Source organism: Salvelinus fontinalis, chromosome 31, assembly GCF_029448725.1.
Source record: "Salvelinus fontinalis isolate EN_2023a chromosome 31, ASM2944872v1, whole genome shotgun sequence".
NCBI lineage: Eukaryota > Metazoa > Chordata > Actinopteri > Salmoniformes > Salmonidae > Salvelinus > Salvelinus fontinalis.
Window position 1 is genome coordinate 23,636,881 of NC_074695.1, and position 19,475 is coordinate 23,656,355.

At 40.7% G+C, this 19,475-nt stretch overlaps 1 protein-coding gene across 1 annotated transcript; it reads right to left on the bottom strand.

The window, feature by feature from the left end:
- Positions 1-5,194: 5,194 nt before the first annotated feature.
- Positions 5,195-19,465, bottom strand: LOC129829877 (solute carrier family 17 member 9-like). Its single transcript, XM_055891867.1, has 13 exons — positions 18,916-19,465; positions 15,514-15,711; positions 15,192-15,331; positions 15,003-15,102; positions 14,735-14,859; positions 14,316-14,412; positions 14,055-14,151; positions 13,809-13,896; positions 13,689-13,723; positions 7,302-7,417; positions 7,103-7,158; positions 6,776-6,805; positions 5,195-6,646 (listed from the first exon to the last, which is right to left on the bottom strand). Exons 1-13 carry the CDS (start codon positions 19,047-19,049, stop codon positions 6,477-6,479), a joined length of 1,386 nt encoding a protein of 461 aa, XP_055747842.1. The 5' UTR covers positions 19,050-19,465; the 3' UTR covers positions 5,195-6,476.
- Between the last annotated feature and the right edge of the window lie 10 nt (positions 19,466-19,475).

Consider the following 19,475-nt stretch of genomic DNA (forward strand, 5'->3'; position numbering starts at 1 on the left):
GTTTGTAGGCCTTGCTCGCACATGCTTCAGTTCTGCCCACAAATTTTCTACAGGATTGAAGTCAGGGCTTTGTGATGGCCACTCCAATACCTTGACTTTGTTGTCATTAAGCCATTTTGCCACTTTGGAAGTATGCTTGGGGTCATTGTCCATTTGGAAGACCCATTTGCGACCAAGCTTGAACTTCCTGACTGATGTCTTGAGATGTTGCTTCAATATATCCACATAATTTGAGGGGGTCATGATGCCATCTATTTTGTGAAGTGCACCAGTCCCTCCTGCAGCAAAGCACCCCCACAAAATTTCTCCCAGGGATGAACCAGACTTGTGGAGGTCTACAATGTTTTTCTGAGGTCTAGGTTGCCAGGTCGCAGTTGTAAATGAGAACTTGTTCTCAACTAGCCTACCTGGTTAAATAAAGGTGAAATTAAATAAATAAAAGGTTGATTTATTTTGATTTTCACATGATGCCATGCAAAGAGGCACTGAGTTTGAAGGTAGGCCTTGAAATACATCCACAGGTACACCTCCAATTGACTCAAATTATGTAAATTAGCCTATCAAAAGCTTCTAAAGCCATGACATTTTCTGGAATTTTCCTAGCTGTTAAAGGCACAGTCAACTTAGTGTATGTAAACTTCTGACCCACTGGAATTGTGATACAGTGAATTATAAGTGAAATTATCTGTAAACAATTGTTGGAAAAATTACTAACTGACTTGCCAAAACTATAGTTTGTTAACAAGAAATTTGTGGGGTGGTTGAAAAACGAGTTTTAATGACTCCAACCTAAGTATATGTAAACTCCCGACTTCAACTGTATCACACCTGGGTCAAAAACATTTCTCTGCTGAAACCAATGGCATAGTCCAAACCCCAAAACGTCTTTATTATTTAACAAACAGAACTGTACATAATTCACAGCACATCAAACCAAGGCTATCTGTTTACTTAAAATAGGGAGGTCAAATTTGATCTTACCTTTACCTATTTGTCCAGTGTTTCATCGCAAGAGCTCATAGTTGCAGTAGGCTAGGTTTCTCACCACTGTAGGCTAACTACGTTGATATTTGTTATTGCCTAAAAATACAATTACTTTAATGATTTGGATCGACGTTAAGGTGATTCCTCTCTTGGCATTCACCGCGTGCCTTAATTGTATTGTTATTAAATCAAGGTCTGCCGTGAACACGAAAAGCGGTAATCCAAATTTTCCCTATAAATGTACCTAGAATACAGATGAATTGATTCCTTGGAATAATGCCAATAAACACGAGCAAGACCGTTTCCAGATCACCATTACCTCATTACCTTTTCTTCTGGAATGTAAAGTTGAATCGGATCACAAAGACACAACAACGTCGATATAGCATTTGACGCACGCTGTTAAAATGTATTTGATGTAGGTATAGCCTAGAATCCTATCTCATATGGATCCACAGTGTCAGAAAAAAACACCGATCAGTGTCCATACACATTGGTCCAGTTTCAACAGGGAGCCACTATCATTCCAGAAGCATTATCAACAGAAGCATCCATTCGTTTCCATATCTGACGCACTGACTCCTATTAGCAAGTTATTTTTTCAAACAAGAACTCACTGTCAATGTACACCCTTGGATCAGAAGAATGATGTAGTAGTAGCCATAAGCCTACGAAATGTTGTCCGTATTTGGCTATAGAATAGCCTACATTTAACAGGCTAGGCCTAAAACAATGGTCCAGGCATCAGGCGTCCGCAGCATCAGCACCGCTCCAGCCGTGATACCGCATAAAGCGAGAAAGGACACCGGTTGAAATACATTTGCCCTACATAGTAACCTTGATTTTCCGAAACAGTTGTCCACTTGTTTTGTTTTCACCATCTCTGAACCAATCTATCAGGATTTCCTTATCTTTTTCCCATCCAAGACGTCTGCTTATTGAATGCAATGCTCGAGGATTAGATCGAGGAAGCTTGACGTCATGGACAGGACAGGGTCAAACTCCCCCCACCATAAACCGACCAGATTCTCATCAGCGAAATGTTTTTGAATTGAGCAGTTGACATTTTGCAGAATGGGGCATTATTGCACAATAAATCAGCAGCCCCACTTAACCTGCACAATATTTCACACTGCACAGCAGCAGTACACACAGACATCATTCAGCTTCATCACAGCAAATGAGAATTGCCTAATCATGATGATCTATTCATATTTGAGAATAGGACACACCTTGGATATTTCTGCAGTAAAGTAATCTGCAGAAAGAAATTTTAACCAACGTACTGTTCACTTCCAGTGTTTCCATAATACATAATATCTGATTTGGGGGGGGGGGGGGGGGGGGGGGTTGTAGATGCATGTCAGCAAAGCCACTACACAACACAACTAAACAATACAGTAATTGCATTATAACGGTGACAATCAGTGCCCACAACTGTTAGGGCCTACATAAAGCTGACAGGATAGCTTACTTTTCAGCTCCATGGAGTGAATCCTTACCACTGCTCCACCTGGCTATCAGCGGAGCCTTGTCTGGCAGCAAAACAGTTAATTCAGCTTCATTTACAGCCTTTTAAAAAAACATAGATGATATAGCTGACTTGCTTACACAAATGTGGCTTCTAGTGACAATTGAGATGTACAAACTATGGGATAAGAGACAATCCGTAATTTCGATTAAGACAATGATCGAACTCAGTCGGATATAGTCAATATAACTATTTGTTCAGCACTTTTGAAATGTACAGCGACAGAATTCAGAACATGGACCGTTCTTACAGTATTATACCTGTACACCAAGTCAGAATCATATGATAAATAAAGGGGGCATATAAGTAGACAATGAAATCTCTTACGAAATTAGATGACAGGCTATAGGCTATATGAGGGTGAAATGAGCCAAATGATTAGTGTGAGGCACATAGTGTATGTTGTGTAGTAAGCTGTTAGTAGCCTTAGTATTACTTTCTTAGCTACAGTATACATATCTCCCTGACATATTGCATAATTTATGCAGCAGCATACAATACATTTTTGGACTGACCTTGTTGTGCTGTGCTCACTTGAACAGGAAGGTGGTGCTGCAGTCCTTCTTGTGGCAAATTTTGTCATCAAAGTCTGGCATTCTCTGGATTTATAGTGCTTTCAAGACAACTGGGTGTCAGGTTTTGGCCAGGACTGTTCTGGTTTTTGTCACTAGATGTCCCCATTGCACCTTTTTTGAACCTTTTGTTTTTTCCTTGCTCTTTTATTGTTTGCACCTGTGTGTCGTTCCCTTGTTAGTATTTAAACCCTGTGTGTTCCTCAGTTCTTTGCTCAGTGTTTGTATGTTAGCACCCAGCCCAAGCCTTTTTGTGTGAAACATATAGTTCTCTTATTGGATTTTCCAGAGGTTCTCTGGTTTAGTTCTTGTGTATTTTTGAGTAGTCTTTTGAGGTTTGTTTTTCCCTGCTGTTTTTACCACTTTGTGGAGTTTCTTTGTATTTTGGAGGATATCCATTTTGTGCCTCTTGGCTTTATTTTGGACGTGGTGGATTTATTTTCTTTGCCTGAAGATCTTGTCCTTTTATTAAATCATTATCTCTAGTACTGCTGAGTCTGCCTCATCTTCTGGGTTCTGCCAACTATTAGTGACTGTTTCTCTCACCGGGTCCTGACACTGGGTCCTCGGAAAAAAACAAAGTTGAATCATGACATCAGTGATCTTCAGGTCGGAGCTCTAGAAAGAGGCCGGAGTTCCTAACCTGGAATTCTAAGTTGGATGACCGTTCAAAACGTATTTTCCCAGTTGGAGCTCGTTTTTTCCCCGAGGTCCCAGTTGTCTTGAACTCACTGAAGTCTGAGATTTCCCAGTTCCAAGTTGTTTTTAACTAGGCAGAAATCATGCTGTATTGACAGCATGGCCAACCCTTTCTGGCCCATGGTGTTGCATGTGAATGTTTATCCTTTTAAACTTGGAAAATTGATCCTTAAACACAGACTTGGACCACACGTCGACTCCACTGAATAGCAGGCTCATGATTGCTTTGAAACGCTTGCAGATAGCAACTGATTCCTTCCAAACCACTTATTGTTGAATTTGCGATTTCCAACTTGTTGTGTATTGTTTATGTCCAATAGCTACGTTTTAGCTATACTTTCTCTTCATATGACAAGACTTGAAAGGATTTGCCAGTACATTGTCGATTTGATTCATGATGATGACTGCTTGTCTAGCTTGCTAGGTAAGAATTTGAAAGTATGATGTTGACATGATCAGTCCCATCAAAGCTACGGTAGATATATACATATATATTTTTTTGGGGGGGGGGCTAAACAGGTGGGGCTCAAAACAGGTGGCCCTGAATGACGTGTCGCAACTGCTGATTTGTCATTACCATAGCCACTCTCCACTGGCTATGGTGCTGAAACTGCACTGATGCTCGTAAAGTTGCTTTTTACTAGCTCTGTTTATTGTCCCCCAAGGTGAAATCGGGGAGGGATTGTGGATCGGTCTCCATCTGTTAGTCACACGCGATATCTCGGACAGCACTGGCCCGATGTTTACGAAAGGTGGGTGAATTATGCGTTTTGCCATTGAAATCTGGCATTTACAAAATTACACTAATTGGCCCAAGGCGGGAGCTATAGTAATTAACTGATATTTGTGAGTCACCCCAGAGAGGAATAGGCTAAGTGAGAGGGATAACTCGGCACAAAATCTGTCTTGTCCAGCAGGTGGCGTTTTTTATTTGGCACATGAAATGGAGTATAAGCTATATAAGTGTGACGCCCTGCCTCAACTTCCTGGATACACCCGCCTGAATGGAGGCGGGAAGCCCATCAATTCATAGTTGAACATCCGCACGCCATTCAAAAGTCTTCCAGCTTTCAATCTTTTTTCATATCAGACATAGCGATGTCATTATTAGCAAATAAAGGTTTATGTAAGGTCCACGGACCATGTAGGCCTACACTATGGAGCTGCTTGCTTGTCAATACATGAACATTAGCCTATTTACACAAATCACTTGTTGGTTAAATACAAAAATCAATATTGTAATAATTCTATGCTGTAGTCTAGGCCTATATAATTGTTTAAAAATCAGATTAATTCCCGAAGCTGTTCATGAGCAATGTCGTTTATTTATTAGTTGAATATCAACTGTCAGGTGGCAAGAGCGCAGAACTCTGGACACCGTTGATTGCTGCGCAGAAATAAATCTGTTCTAATAAACCCAGTCTCTGCGCAACAATCTTAAATGCAATCTCTGGAAAATACAACCGTTTTGATGGAAATGATTGAAAAGAGCGGGATCCCAGCGTTACAGTGTTATAGGGCTATAATTTATTTCTCAACCCCAATTGGCAGCGTTTTACAATCTTTTGTATCTGTCATGACAATAAAAAAAAGTAACTGCGGGAAGCGCGTCAGCCATTCGCATGTGTTTACGTAGGCCTCTATTAACTGTACAATTCACACAATTACACTATTTATAAACATAACAATTACATGATTTTATGAATGCCAGTGGGAGTTTTTTTAAAGACATTATACAAGCAACAAGATCATATTTCGTCTGTGACATAGCTAATGATTAGCCCTTTGGGGTAAACCATGCAGAGGAGCAACCCCATGCTTCAGCCATATAGCCTTGATGCTGCGTCAGACAGGTGATCATGCTTATTGCTAAAATAGCACACCTCCCTGATCATATGGACCATCTAAAGATATTGCTTTTCATCACTATGTTACTAGGCAAATTTATAGAGGGGAATATTACATTTTAAATGGTTTAATATAGGCTATATGTCATCATTGAGAGGGGGCATGGTTTTATTTTTGTTTTCCAAACAATCAGTGTAAATAAATATCAGATTTTATGGTTGGCTATAATATAAGGTATTTGCCCAAACTGTAAATGAAACGTGAAATCACCCAGATTTAAATTCTGTGTGCATAACTTACCTTTCCTGATATCTTGGCCTGGGTCAGTTATTTTAAAATTCAGGCAGGTAGTTTCACTTGGTACTGGCCCGGTGTGCCACTGGCAAATTTACCTGAATGTCAAGACCTGGACTGGTACCCAGGCTAACTGCCTTCCATTTTGAAGACATTTATTTTCATTGTTAGATATATAAAAGCTAATCTGTGGTCAACTAAAATGTGTTAGTCACACAAGATATCTCAATTGGCCCAATGGAGGTCGCTGCAACATTCGTGGGGGATGACATGTTTACTGTTGTCTTGTTTCGCTTTTCAATTTCAGGGACAATAGATAATGTTTTCAAAGTTCTACCAAGTGAAGCAACATAGAATTATAAATATTTAAAACCATCTTATTCTCAGACCTGGTGCACGAAGGCATAATTTAAAACATGTCAGAACAAGTCATTTTTTCATAGGCCTATTGTAGTTAGGCCTACAATCCTCTTCACAAACCATTTTGTTAGACTGACATTATGGCCTACACAGATATACAGATATTATTGGCAGTGTCTTTGTGTGGGTCATACACGAGTGACTTCGGACAAATTCCACAAGTCCACACGGTTGGCTTCTCCAAACATGAGGAATACTCCGAGGCCCATGGTATTCACCATTGTAATGAGTGAGAACACATAACCCCAGGAAGCTGTGACCTCAATCAGGTATCCAGAAACATAGACCAGCACCAGACCTGTGGGATACACAAACTGGTCTCATTTACACAGTCAAATACAGTACATAGGCCTATAATACACTTAACCGTGAGCATTATATCATTCTGATGTACAGTATACATGGGGGATTGATATCTAATACCTACCTGTGAAAGCCCCACACATATTCATAAATCCTGTGGAGAAAATAATATATACATTTTTGGGAACAAAATATTTGTTTGTCAATCAAAATGGAACAAATGGAATGGGAAGACAATGATAACCAAAGACACTGACAGTGTCCAGTTAAGATAAATTCTAATTTACAATGACGGCCCACACCGGCCAAACCCGGACGACGCTGGGCACAATTGGTCCAGCGACGTCCGGGTTTGGCAGGTGTAGGCCGTCATTGTAAATAAGAATTTGTTCTTAACTGACTTGCCTAGTTAAATAAAGGGTCAATTTTAAAATTGTAAAAACAAACTGACCAAACAAGGCTCCAGCACACGATGGGGCAAGGTCCTGTACATTCACAGACACACCACTAGCGCATGGGGACAATGGCAATGGGTTAGTATACTCATAACTCTATTACTGGATGAGAAGTTACCCTTCTCATCCAGTAATACGGGTATACCTCTATTATGTGGATTGAATAATGTTACATGAACACACACAGAAACACACCTGCTGTTGAAGGTGGCCAGGCCCACAGCAGCGGAGACAAAGATCACAGCGGAAGGGAATGAGAGTGGCCTGCAGAGTAGCAGGAGGAACACACTGGACACACCCATGGACATGAACTGTATGAGAGAGAGAGAAACACACTGATCGACTTATTTAAAGATGTCCTCTAGCGATTTGTGAACATTTACTGTTGAAAAGCGATAACCAAAGTATAAAGACAGTAAACTACACACATTGAAGGGTAAAAAAAAATTGTTTTGAACAAAATTGTGTTTTTTAGACACAAATGCAAACTTCAAGGGAGTAAGGCATTTTGATGGGAATCTGTGATGTCATCAGCCTCACCCTTGCTTGAGGAACAATAGAAAACTAAAGAGGAAAAGCACACCCCCCACTTGTGCTATGTCATGACTTACCTTTTGTAAAGTAAATCAGGTGATAAAGAAGGTGAAAAATAGACTGGAGTGCCACTTTAACTTTAAATTCCCCATTTCAAGAGATACGGTGCCTTGCAAAGGTATTCATCCCCCTTGGCATTTTCCTATTTTGATGCATTGCAACCTGTAATTTAAATGGATTTGGATTTCATGTAATGGACATACACAAAATAGTCCAAATTGGTGAAGTGAAATGAAAAAAATTACTTGTTTCAAAAAATTATATAACCCCCCCCCCCCCGGAAAAGTGGTGCGTGCATACAGTTGAAGTCGGAAGATTACACACACCTTAGCCAAGTACATTTAAACTCAGATTTTCACAATTCCTGACATTTAATCCTCGTAAAAATTCCCTGTCTTAGGTCAGTTAGGATCACCACTTTATTTTAAGGAAGTGAAATATCAGAACAATAGTAGAGAGAATTATTTATTTCAGCTTTTATTTCTTTCATCACATTCCCAGTGGGTCAGAAGTTTACATACACTCAATTAGTATTTGGTAGCATTGCCTTTAAATTGTTTAACTTGGGTCAAATGTTTCGGGTAGCCTACCACAAGCTTACCACAATAAGTTGGGTGAATTTTGTCCCATTCCTCCTGAAAGAGCTGGTGTAACTGAGTCAGGTTTGTAGGCCTCCTTGCTCGCACACACTTTTTCAGTTCTGCCCACAAATTTTCTATGGGATTGAGGTCAGGGCTTTGTGATGGCCACTCCAATACCTTGACTTTGTTGTCCTTATGCCTCATGATGCCAACTATTTTGTGAAGTGCACCACTCCCTCCTGCAGCAAAGCACCCCCACAACATGATGCTGCCACCCCCGTGCTTCACGGTTGGGATGGTGTTCTTCGGCTTGCAAGCATCCCCTTTTTTCCTCCAAACATAACGATGGTCATTATGGCCAAACAGTTCTATTTTTGTTTCATGAGACCAGAGGGCATTTCTCCAAAAAGTAAGATCTTTGTCTGTGGATATAGATACTTTTGTACCCATTTCCTCCAGCATCTTCACAAGGTCCTTTGTTTTTGTCCTGGGATTGATTTGCACTTGGTGCACCAAAGTACATTCATCTCTAGGAGACAGAACGCATCTCCTTCCTGAGCAGTATGACGGCTGCGTGGTCCCATGGTGTTAATACTTGCATACTATTGTTTGTACAGATGAACGTAGTACCTTCAGGAGTTTGGAAATTGCTTCCAAGGATGAACAAGACTTGTGGAGGTCTACAATTTCTTTTCTGAGGTCTTGGCTGATATCTTTTGATTTTCCCATGATATCAAGCAAAGAGTCACTGAGTTTGAAGATAGACCTTGAAATACATCCACAGGTACACTTCCAATTGACTCAAATTATGTCAATTAGCTTATCAGAAGCTTCTAAAGCATGACATCATTTTTTGGAATTTTCCAAGCTGTTTAACGGCACTGTCAACTTAGTGTATGTAAACTTCTGACCCACTGGAATTGTGATACAGTGAATTATAAGTTAAATAATCTGTCTGTAAACAATTGTTGGAAAAATGACTTGTGTCATGCACAAAGTAGATGTCCTAACTGACTTGCCAAAACCATAGTTTGTTAACAAGAAATTTGTGGAGTGGTTGAAAAACGAGTTTTAATGACTCCAACTTAAGTGTATGTCAACTTCCGACTTCAACTGTATATATTCACCCCCTTTGCTATGAAGCCCCTAAATAAGATCTGTTGCAACCAATTACCTTCAGAAGTCACATAATTAGTTAAATAAAGTCCACCTGTGTGCAATCTAAGTGTCACATGATATGTCACATGATCTCAGTAAATATACACCTGTTCTGAAAGGCCCCAGAGTCTGCAACACCACTAAGCAACGGGCACCATCAAGCAAGCAGCACCATGAAGACCAAGGAGCTCTCCAAACAGGTCAGGGACAAAGTGGGGGAGAAGTACAGATCAGAGTTGGGTTATAAAAAAATATCCAAAACTTTGAACATCCCACGGAGCACCATTAAATCCAGTATAAAGTAATGGAAATAATATAGCACCACAACAAACCTGCCAAAAGAGGGCCACCCACCAAAACTCATGGAACATGCAAGGAGGGCATTAATCAGAGAGGCAACAAAGAGACCAAAGATAACCCTGAAGGAGCTGCGTAGCTCCACAGAAGAGATTGGAGTATCTGTCCATAGGGCCACTTTAAGTCGTACACTCCACAGAACTGGGCTTTACCTAAGAGTGGCCAGAAAATATGCCATTGCTTAAAGAAAAAAATAAGCAAACACGTTTTGTTGTTCACCAAAAGGCATTTGGGAGACTCCCCAAACATATGGAAGAGGGTTCTCTGGTCAGATGAGACAAAAATGTTGCCTTTTGGCAATCAAGCAAAACACTATGTTTGGCGCAAATCCAACACCTCTCACACCCCGAGAACACTATCCAACACCACCATGTTTTTCATCGGCAGGGACTGGGAAACTGGTCAGAATTTAAGGAATGATGGATGCCGATAAATACAGGGACACTCTTGAGGGAAACCTGTTTTGGTCTTCCAGAGATTTGAGACTGGGATGGAGGTTCACCTTCCAGCAGGACAATGACCCTGAGAATACTGCTAAAGCAACACTCGAGTGGTTTAAAGGGATACATTTCAATGTCTTGGATTGGCCTAGTCAAAGCCCAGACCTCAATCCAATTGAGAATCTGTGGTATGACTTAAAGATTGCTGTACACCAGTGGAACCCATCCAACTTGAAGGAGCTGGAACAGTTTTGCCATGAAGAATAGGCAAAAATCCCAGTGGCTAGATGTGCCAAGTTTATAGAGACATACCCCAAGAGATTTGCAGCTGTAATTGCTGCAAAAGGTGGCTCTATAAAGTATTGACTTTGGGGGGGGGTGAATAGTTATGCATGCTCAAGTTTTCAGTTTTTTAATCTTATTTCTTCTTTGTTTCACAAGAAAAAATAATTTGCATCTTCAAAGTGGTATACATGCTGTGTAAATCAAATGATACAAACCCCCAAAAGTCCATGTCAATTCCAGGTTGTAAGGCAACAAAATAGGAAAAATGCCAATGGGGGTGAAAACTTTCGCAAGCCACTGAACTGTAACTAATCCTGTTATGTCAGATACAAAATTATTGAGATTCTTGACAAAGATGAGCAATAATGACTGTATAAAATACATCATTCAAATACTGAGCTATATTGTATGCAAAAAAGGGAAATTATATAATTTTACTCAAAAACATAGGGATCAAAATGATTGACATCCTTAAAGATTCTTATAGGTAAAGTAGTCAAAAGTTCAGTAATTGGTAGCATATTCCTAGCACGCAATGACTACATCAAGCTTGTGACTACTCTACTTGTTGGATGCATTTGCAGTTCGTTTTGATCGTGTTTCAAATTATTTTGTGCCCGATAGAAATGAATGGTAAATTATGTTTTATGTCATTATTGAGTCACTTTTGTACAAACTTATAAAACATGTCTGAACACTTATACATTAATGTGGATGATAGCATTATTAAGGATAATCCTGAATGAATCGTGAGAACGTTACTGAGGGTCACAGATAAGACATGCTAACCTCCCCTGTTATTGATAATGTCTTGGGGGTATGATCTTTGACCCTCTGTATTTCTCAATCATCATTATTCACGATTCATTCAGGATTATCCATAATCATGGTATCATCAACAAACAGATCACTGACCATCTCGAATCCCACCGTACCTTCTCCGCTGTGCAATCTGGTTTCCGAGCCGGTCACGGGTGCACCTCAGCCACGCTCAAGGTACTAAACGATATCATAACCGCCATCGATAAAAGACATTACTGTGCAGCCGTCTTCATCGACCTGGCCAAGGCTTTCGACTCTGTCAATCACCATATTCTTATCGGCAGACTCAATAGCCTCGGTTTTTCTAATGACTGCCTTGCCTGGTTCACCAACTACTTTGCAGACAGAGTTCAGTGTGTCAAATCGGAGGGCATGTTGTCCGGTCCTCTGGCAGTCTCTATGGGGGTACCACAGGGTTCAATTCTCGGGCCGACTCTTTTCTCTGTATACATCAATGATGTTGCTCTTGCTGCGGGCGATTCCCTGATCCACCTCTACGCAGACGACACCATTCTGTATACTTCCGGCCCTTCCCTGGACACTGTGCTATCTAACCTCCAAACGAGCTTCAATGCCATACAACACTCCTTCCGTGGCCTCCAACTGCTCTTAAACGCTAGTAAAACCAAATGCATGCTTTTCAACCGCTCGCTGTCTGCACCCGCACGCCCGACTAGCATCACCACCCTGGACGGTTCCGACCTAGAATATGTGGACATCTATAAGTACCTAGGTGTGTGGCTAGACTGCAAACTCTCCTTCCAGACTCATATCAAACATCTCCAATCCAAAATCAAATCTAGAGTCCGGAACAAAGCTATTCCGGAACAAAGCCTCCTTCACTCACGCCGCCAAACTTACCCTAGTAAAACTGACTATCCTACCGATCCTCGACTTCGGCGATGTCATCTACAAAATAGCTTCCAATACTTTACTCAGCAAACTGGATGCAGTTTATCACAGTGCCATCCGTTTTGTTACTAAAGCACCTTATACGACCCACCACTGCGACCTGTATGCCCTAGTCGGCTGGCCCTCGCTACATGTTCGTCGTCAGACCCACTGGCTCCAGGTCATCTACAAGGCTATGCTAGGTAAAGTGCCGCCTTATCTCAGTTCACTGGTCACGATGGCTACACCCACCCGTAGCACGCGCTCCAGCAGGTGTATCTCACTGATCATCCCTAAAGCCAAAACCTCATTTGGACGCCTTTCCTTCCAGTTCTCTGCTGCCTGCGACTGGAACGAATTGCAAAAATCTCTGAAGTTGGAGACTTTTATCTCCCTCAACATCTTTAAAAATCTGCTATCCGAGCAGCTAACCGATCGCTGCAGCTGTACATAGTCCATCTGTAAACTACCCACCCAACTTACCTACCTCACCCCCATACTGCTTTTATTTATTTACTTTTCTGCTCTTTTGCACACCAGTATCTCTTCTTGCACATGATCATCTGATGATTTATCACTCCAGTGTTAATCTGCTAAATTGTAATTATTCGATTTATTGCCTACCTCATGCCTTTTGCACACATTGTATATAGATTCTCTTTTTCTACCATGTTATTGACTTGTCTATTGTTTACTCCATGTGTAACTCTGTGTTGTTGTCTGTTCACACTGCTATGCTTTATCTTGGCCAGGTCGCAGTTGCAAATGAGAACTTGTTCTCAACTAGCCTACCTGGTTAAATAAAGGTGAAAAAAAATTAAAAAAAATAAAAATAAATCCACATTAATGTAGAAGTGTTTGAAACATTTTATTCTTATTTTCCATAAAAGTGACTCTAAAATGACACAATACATTTTTTAAATTACTTTCTATTGGGTACAAAATAATCTGAAACAACCGAAACTAACTGCAAATGCACCCAACAAGTTTGTAGAGTCACAAGCTTGATGTAGTCATTGCGTGCTAGGAATATGGGACCAAATACTAAACTTTGACTACTTTATTTATAAGAATCTTTAAGGGTGTCAATAATTTTGCCCCCTACCTTTTTGAGAAAAAAAGTATTATCTTTCTCTGAGCAAATGTATTAGTTTAAATTAATATAATTTTTTTATTGTTTTTTTTTCATTATTCATTTTATACAGTCATTATTGCTAATCTTTTTCAAGGGTGTCAATAATTTCAGACCTCACTGTATGTTAGTCAGGGGAAATAATTGCCTGATCCCCAAGGATATGTCTGATTGCCTTTTCTGGCATGAAAATGGGGAGCTCTAACCTGTCTGAACAAATCTCTTATGCATACCTGTACTTTCTCTCTGTCCACAAACCACTGAATATTGGGTTCAGTTACACAAGAATATAAGTTAGCGATTCTAAACCAGGTAAGCTTACCTGCATCATCTTCCTAACAGATGATGTTCGAAATCCTAGAACAAAAAACAGACTGTTACTAACTTACTAAGGAAGCAGCAAAACAAACAAATGTTGTACTCTAATCTGTCATTATTATACCCTGCTGAATGAGGTGATCCGAAATTATGCCTCCAAAGAGAGCAGATGCGATTGCAACCAACCATGGAATTACGTTACACACCCATCCCTGGAATAACATATATTAGAAGTATGAGTTACAATACAGATTACACTAAACTGCAATGGTTACACTATTTATTATTTTGGGTGAAGAAGGCCAGTATAGGTAAGACATGCGTTTTGGATAAGGTAAAGAAAGTGGCTGAAGAGATAAAGGTGTAATACCTTGGCGTGCGGATATGTATCTTTGAAAAAGGTTGGTAGCCATGACATCAATGTGTAACAAGTACTGCTGAAGCATAGGTGAGCAAAGACCATGGCACTAAAGAGATGTGAAAGAGGGAGAACAAGAGACAAAAAAGCAGTAGAGCCAGGCAAGCAGGCAACATCAAGGTAAAAACAAGAAGTTGCAAAACATTTGCATAACATCCACGTGCCACACTGTATTACATCCAAAATCAACATATGCAAAAAATTGAGCTGTACCACACAGAGGGCTGTTTGAACATTTTTAGCCAGCGTTTCTTTGACAGACCCGAACTGGATCCATGGCTTGACAGCACTTGGATTGTGTTCATTTGACCTGCAACCGACACACACATTACCATATAAAGCAGTATGATTATAGCAGCCAACCTCATGAATCGTACATAACAACCACGTCATTCAGTGAAACAACTAACATGTATAATACATGCATTACATTTTGTAGATACTTTCAAACTAGACATATATTATAGAAGCCTACCTCATATGAAATCTAGAACCTAGAACAACCACTTAATTCAATGAAACAACTATTACATACAACACATCCAATGCACATTTTTTGATACTTTAAAACAAAATATATTCATGCACAAAGCACCAGTTCTATAGATTATTATATTGCTACCCTAGAGTACCTCTCAGTAGAAATCTCCACACAGTCAATGACCACAGTCCCGAGAGCAGACCAGCGCCATAGAACACACTCTCCCAGCCATAGCGTTCCAACATCACGGACCCCAGTCCTCCCACCATCAGTGTTCTGACTCACAAGCATAGAAGCACAATGAGGAAGAAGCATTTAGAACATATTTCAGATAAAGCTATGTATGATTAAATTATAAATCAGAGATGGGTGTTGGTATAATTAGAGACCTGTGTTCAGTTATTACATGTATAACTTACCCCATATAAGAGCCACTGCCCATGGTACTCATCAGAAAGCCTCTTTCCCCTTCATCTACACGTTGGGAACAAAGACTGGCCAAAGAGGGGTAGTGGACACCTGAGGGAAAGCAGCTGTTATCAAAGTTACCAAACCATTCCAAAAGAGGAGACAGAGGGTGGAGACTTTCTCTGTTTCCACCCTCTCACCTTGTAATAGCCCCATAAGGAATCTGGCCACCGTCATGGAGGTGAGGGAACTGATGCCCAGTTGCGCCAACAGAGGGGTGCATGCTGTAATGGAAGCCCAGAACGTAGTGGCAAGAAGTAGGACCCGTTCACCACCAATTCTGGCAAAACAAACAATCATGAGCAGAGTCAGAGCAGTCTTCACAGCACACAAGAAAGGTGATTTCCAGCTTCTAACATGGACATTATATAACAGGCAGTCACTCAAGATCAAATAATACAAATCCCAATCCCAATAGGTAGCCATTGTTTCTCTCATTCAGACCACCAGAGGTTGACCCACCTGTCGCTGACATGACCTCCCAGCACCTGAGTGAAGCAGTAACCCCAGAAGAAGCCCCCCATTACCACACCCGATTGCGTCTTGCTCCAGCCAAATGTGGTGGCCAAGTTGACAGCACAGATTGGCATGGCCATCCTGGCACAGTAGAGTAGACACGTGCCCAAGAAGAGCATCACCGTCCACTTTTGAGCCAATGGCCTGGAGGCAAATAGCAAGAAAGAGAGGGAGAGGTAATGATGGATGATAATACTGATAATCTACATTACACTATATGTAAAAAACAGATAATTGGCCTATTATCATGTCATCGCCTACATCATGTATCAGTAGTGCTGAGCGATTAACCAAAATGTCAATTATTTTTCGTTTTTTAAAACAACTTTTAAACAACAACTGACCGACATCAGCTGAATGATTTGAATTCCATTTCACTCAACAATTTTGTTTTCTGTGAACTCAATGCGCACATCGCATAGTTTCTCTAGAGATAAAGATCCAGCCTGAACTGTGCGATGTAGTAGGGAGTTGTAGTTTCCAACAGGCCAATATTCTGCATAGTTTAGCGCATAAAAATGTGGTAATTAACTACAATTACCATAATCCATTGGTCATTTACTTGTCTTGGTCTGAGGTTATTTATTCTACTCAAGAATAATGCAGACCGTGAGGTGACATAGAGCATAGCCGTAGGAAGTAGTTTCAGGGTGTTTAAAAAAAATGATTGAATCTGAACCAACCTCAAAAAGCACAAATAGCAAATAGCACTATGTATCAGTAGAGAAGACAGTAAACCAGTTTTTCTGACTACATCACGTGAAGTGCCTTAATGAAGCCACCAGCGTTGGATAAAAGTTTCAGCAGACAAAGCAAGCTAAAATATTTTTTATAATATTTTATGTGATGTCTAATTTAAAGACAAACAGGGATCTAGTTCAATATTAGATACTTCTGTTAAGTTACATAGAGCAGTAAAACACTACAAATATGTGCAAATTAATTGAAAGTGTGACCAAGATCTAAATCTACTTTCACACTGGAGCTTCTACAACCATTGTGAATGTTGTGAACACTAGCCTGGTCTCTAGCCTGGTCTCAGATATGTTTGTGTTATCCTGTCAGCTCATTGTCACTGGAATGACAGGCAGTTGACATGATCACACAAACAGATCTGGAACCAGGCTACCGAAACACATATTGAACCCAGTGGTGTAAAGTACTTAAGTAAAAATACTCACTAAATAGACATGCTTCCCTTTGTAAATTATGCCTGAGTGTTGGAGTGTGCCCCTGGCTATCCGTAAATTAAAATAACAAGAAAATGGTGCCATCTGGTTTGCTTAATATAAGCAAATCAAAATCATTTATATATATTTAAAAACTGTGTGGTTTGAGTCCTGAATGCTGATTGACTGAGAGCCATGTTATATCAGACTGTATACCATGGGTATGACAAAACATTTATTTTTACTGCTCTAATTGTTGGTAACCCGTTTATAATAGCAATAAGGCACCTCGGGGGTTTGTGATATATGGCCAATATACCACGGTTAAGGGCTGTGTCCAGGCAGTCCGCGTTGTGTCGTTCTAAGAACGGCCCTTAGCTGTGGTATATTGGCCATATACCACACCTCCTTGGGGCTTATTACTTAAATATATATAAATATATATGTACAGTCGTGGCCAAAAGTTTTGAGAATGACACAAATATACATTTTCACAAAGTCTGCTGCCTCAGTTTGTATGATGGCAATTTGCATATACTCCAGAATGTTATGAAGAGTGATCAGATGAATTGCAATTAATTGCAAAGTCCCTCTTTGCCATGCAAATGAACTGAATCCACAAAAAACATTTCCACTGCATTTCAGCCCTGCCACAAAAGGACCAGCTGACATCATGTCAGTGATTCTCTCATTAACACAGATGTGAGTGTTGACGAGGACAAGGCTGGAGATCACTCTGTCATGCTGATTGAGTTTGAATAACAAACTGGAAGCTTCAAAAGGAGGGGGGTGCTTGGAATCATTGTTCTTTCTCTGTCAACCATAGTTACCTGCAAGGAAACACGTGCCGTCATCATTGCTTTGCACAAAAAGGGCTCCACAGGTAAGGATATTGCTGCCAGTAAGATTGCAACTAAATCAACCATTTATCAGATCATCAAGAACTTCAAGGAGAGCGGTTCAATTGTTGTGAAGAAGGCTTCAGGAAGCCCAAGAAAGTCCAGCAAGTGCCAGGATCGTCTCAAAGTTTATTCAGCTGCGGGATCGGGGCACCACCAGTACAGAGCTTGCTCAGGAATGTCAGCAGGCAGGTGTGAGTGCATCTGCACGCACAGTGAGGCGAAGACTTTTGGAGGATGGCCTGGTGTCAAGAAGGGCAGTAAAGAAGACACTTATCTCCAGGAAAAACATCAGGGACAGACTGATATTCTGCAAACGGTACAGGGATTGGAATGCTGAGGACTGGGGTAAAGTAATTTTCTCTGATGAATCCCCTATCCGATTGTTTGGGGCATCCGGAAAAAAAATCTTGTCCGAAGAAGACAAGGTGAGCGCTAACATCAGTCCTGTGTCATGCCAACAATAAAGCATCCTGAGACCATTCATGTGTGGGGTTGCTTCTCAGCCAAGGGAGTGGACTCACTCACAATTTTGCCTAAGAACACAGCCATGAATAAAGAATGGTGCCAACACATCCTCCGAGAGCAACTTCTCCCAACCATCCAGGAACAGTTTGGTGACGAACAATGCCTTTTCCAGCCTGATGGAGCACCTTGCCATAAAGCAAAAGTGATAACTAAGTGGCTCGGGGAACAAAACATTGATATTTTGGGTCCAAGGTCAGGAAACTCCCCAGACCTTAATCCCATTGAGAACTTGTGGTCAATCCTCAAGAGGCGGGTGGACTAACAAAAACCCACAAATTCTGACAAACTCCAAGCATTGATTATGCAAGAATGGGCTGCCATCAGTCAGGATGTGGCCCAGAAGTTAATTGACAGCATGCCAGGGCAGATTGCAGAGGTCTTGAAAAAGGGTCAACACTTCAAATATTGACTCTTTGCATCAACTTCAGGTAATTGTCAATAAAAGCCTTTGACACTTATGAAATGTTTGTTATACTTCAGTATTCCCCAATTACATCTGACAACAATATCTAAAGACACTGAAGCAGCAACCTTTGTGGAAATTAATATTTGTGTCATTCTCAAAACTTTTGGCCAGGACTGTATATTTAAATACCAAATACTTTGAGACTTTCACGTATTATAAAAAAAACAAACATTGCTTGACATGTCTATTTTCACCACGTAACCGCTACAGTGAAGAAGTTTTCAAATCTAACATTTTCAGCGTCTGCCATAGGCAAAGAACCGAAAGCAGAATTACAACTCCTTACCTGGGCCATATCGCAGTCTGCCGCTGTGGTTCCTCTCCCCCCGAACGATTGTGTGCGAATACTTTGTTAGGAAGATTTTTCCCGGGAACTTCAAAGTCATGGTTAGTTTCACCAAATATTTGCCACAATGCCATTCAATGTCTGATGTATTTTCAAATTCACCGTCCACCGCTCTACACGTAGATTTCGTCGGGAAACGTGCGCTTTGATTAAAGAAAATACGGACACAGCCTTGGCAAACAAGCTGGACAGGTAAAACTAGTGGGCAACATGAAACATGCATATCTCTGACTGAGATTGGCTGGCTGACTGGTTTCTTGCAATCAGTGCAACACATAACGCGTTCCATCTCGTCTAGTTTGTAAATAGTGGCAGCCAATCAACAATGTGTGATGGCAGGGTTTACAATTTAGAACGCGCCCTCAGATTCCACGACTACTGCAGTAGTGAGCCAATGCTTCAACTGGTGACATACTATTTATCCATTCTATGCCGAAATTGCACATTCACAATAAATAAATGAACCTGAGCAGCAAGGCTACACAATGCAGGAAACAATG

What these genes read in the sequence shown, in the direction of transcription:
- LOC129829877 (XM_055891867.1), bottom strand. Translation starts at nt 19,049, where the DNA reads ATGGCATTGTGGCAAATATTTGGTGAAACTAACCATGACTTTGAAGTT. An exon ending in CAGACTGCGATATGGCCCAG is followed by an intron (nt 15,712 to 18,915) that starts GTAAGGAGTTGT and finishes ATTTGCCTCCAG; the next exon opens with GCCATTGGCTCAAAAGTGGA. An exon ending in ATACATATCCGCACGCCAAG is followed by an intron (nt 13,897 to 14,054) that starts GTATTACACCTT and finishes ATGTTATTCCAG; the next exon opens with GGATGGGTGTGTAACGTAAT.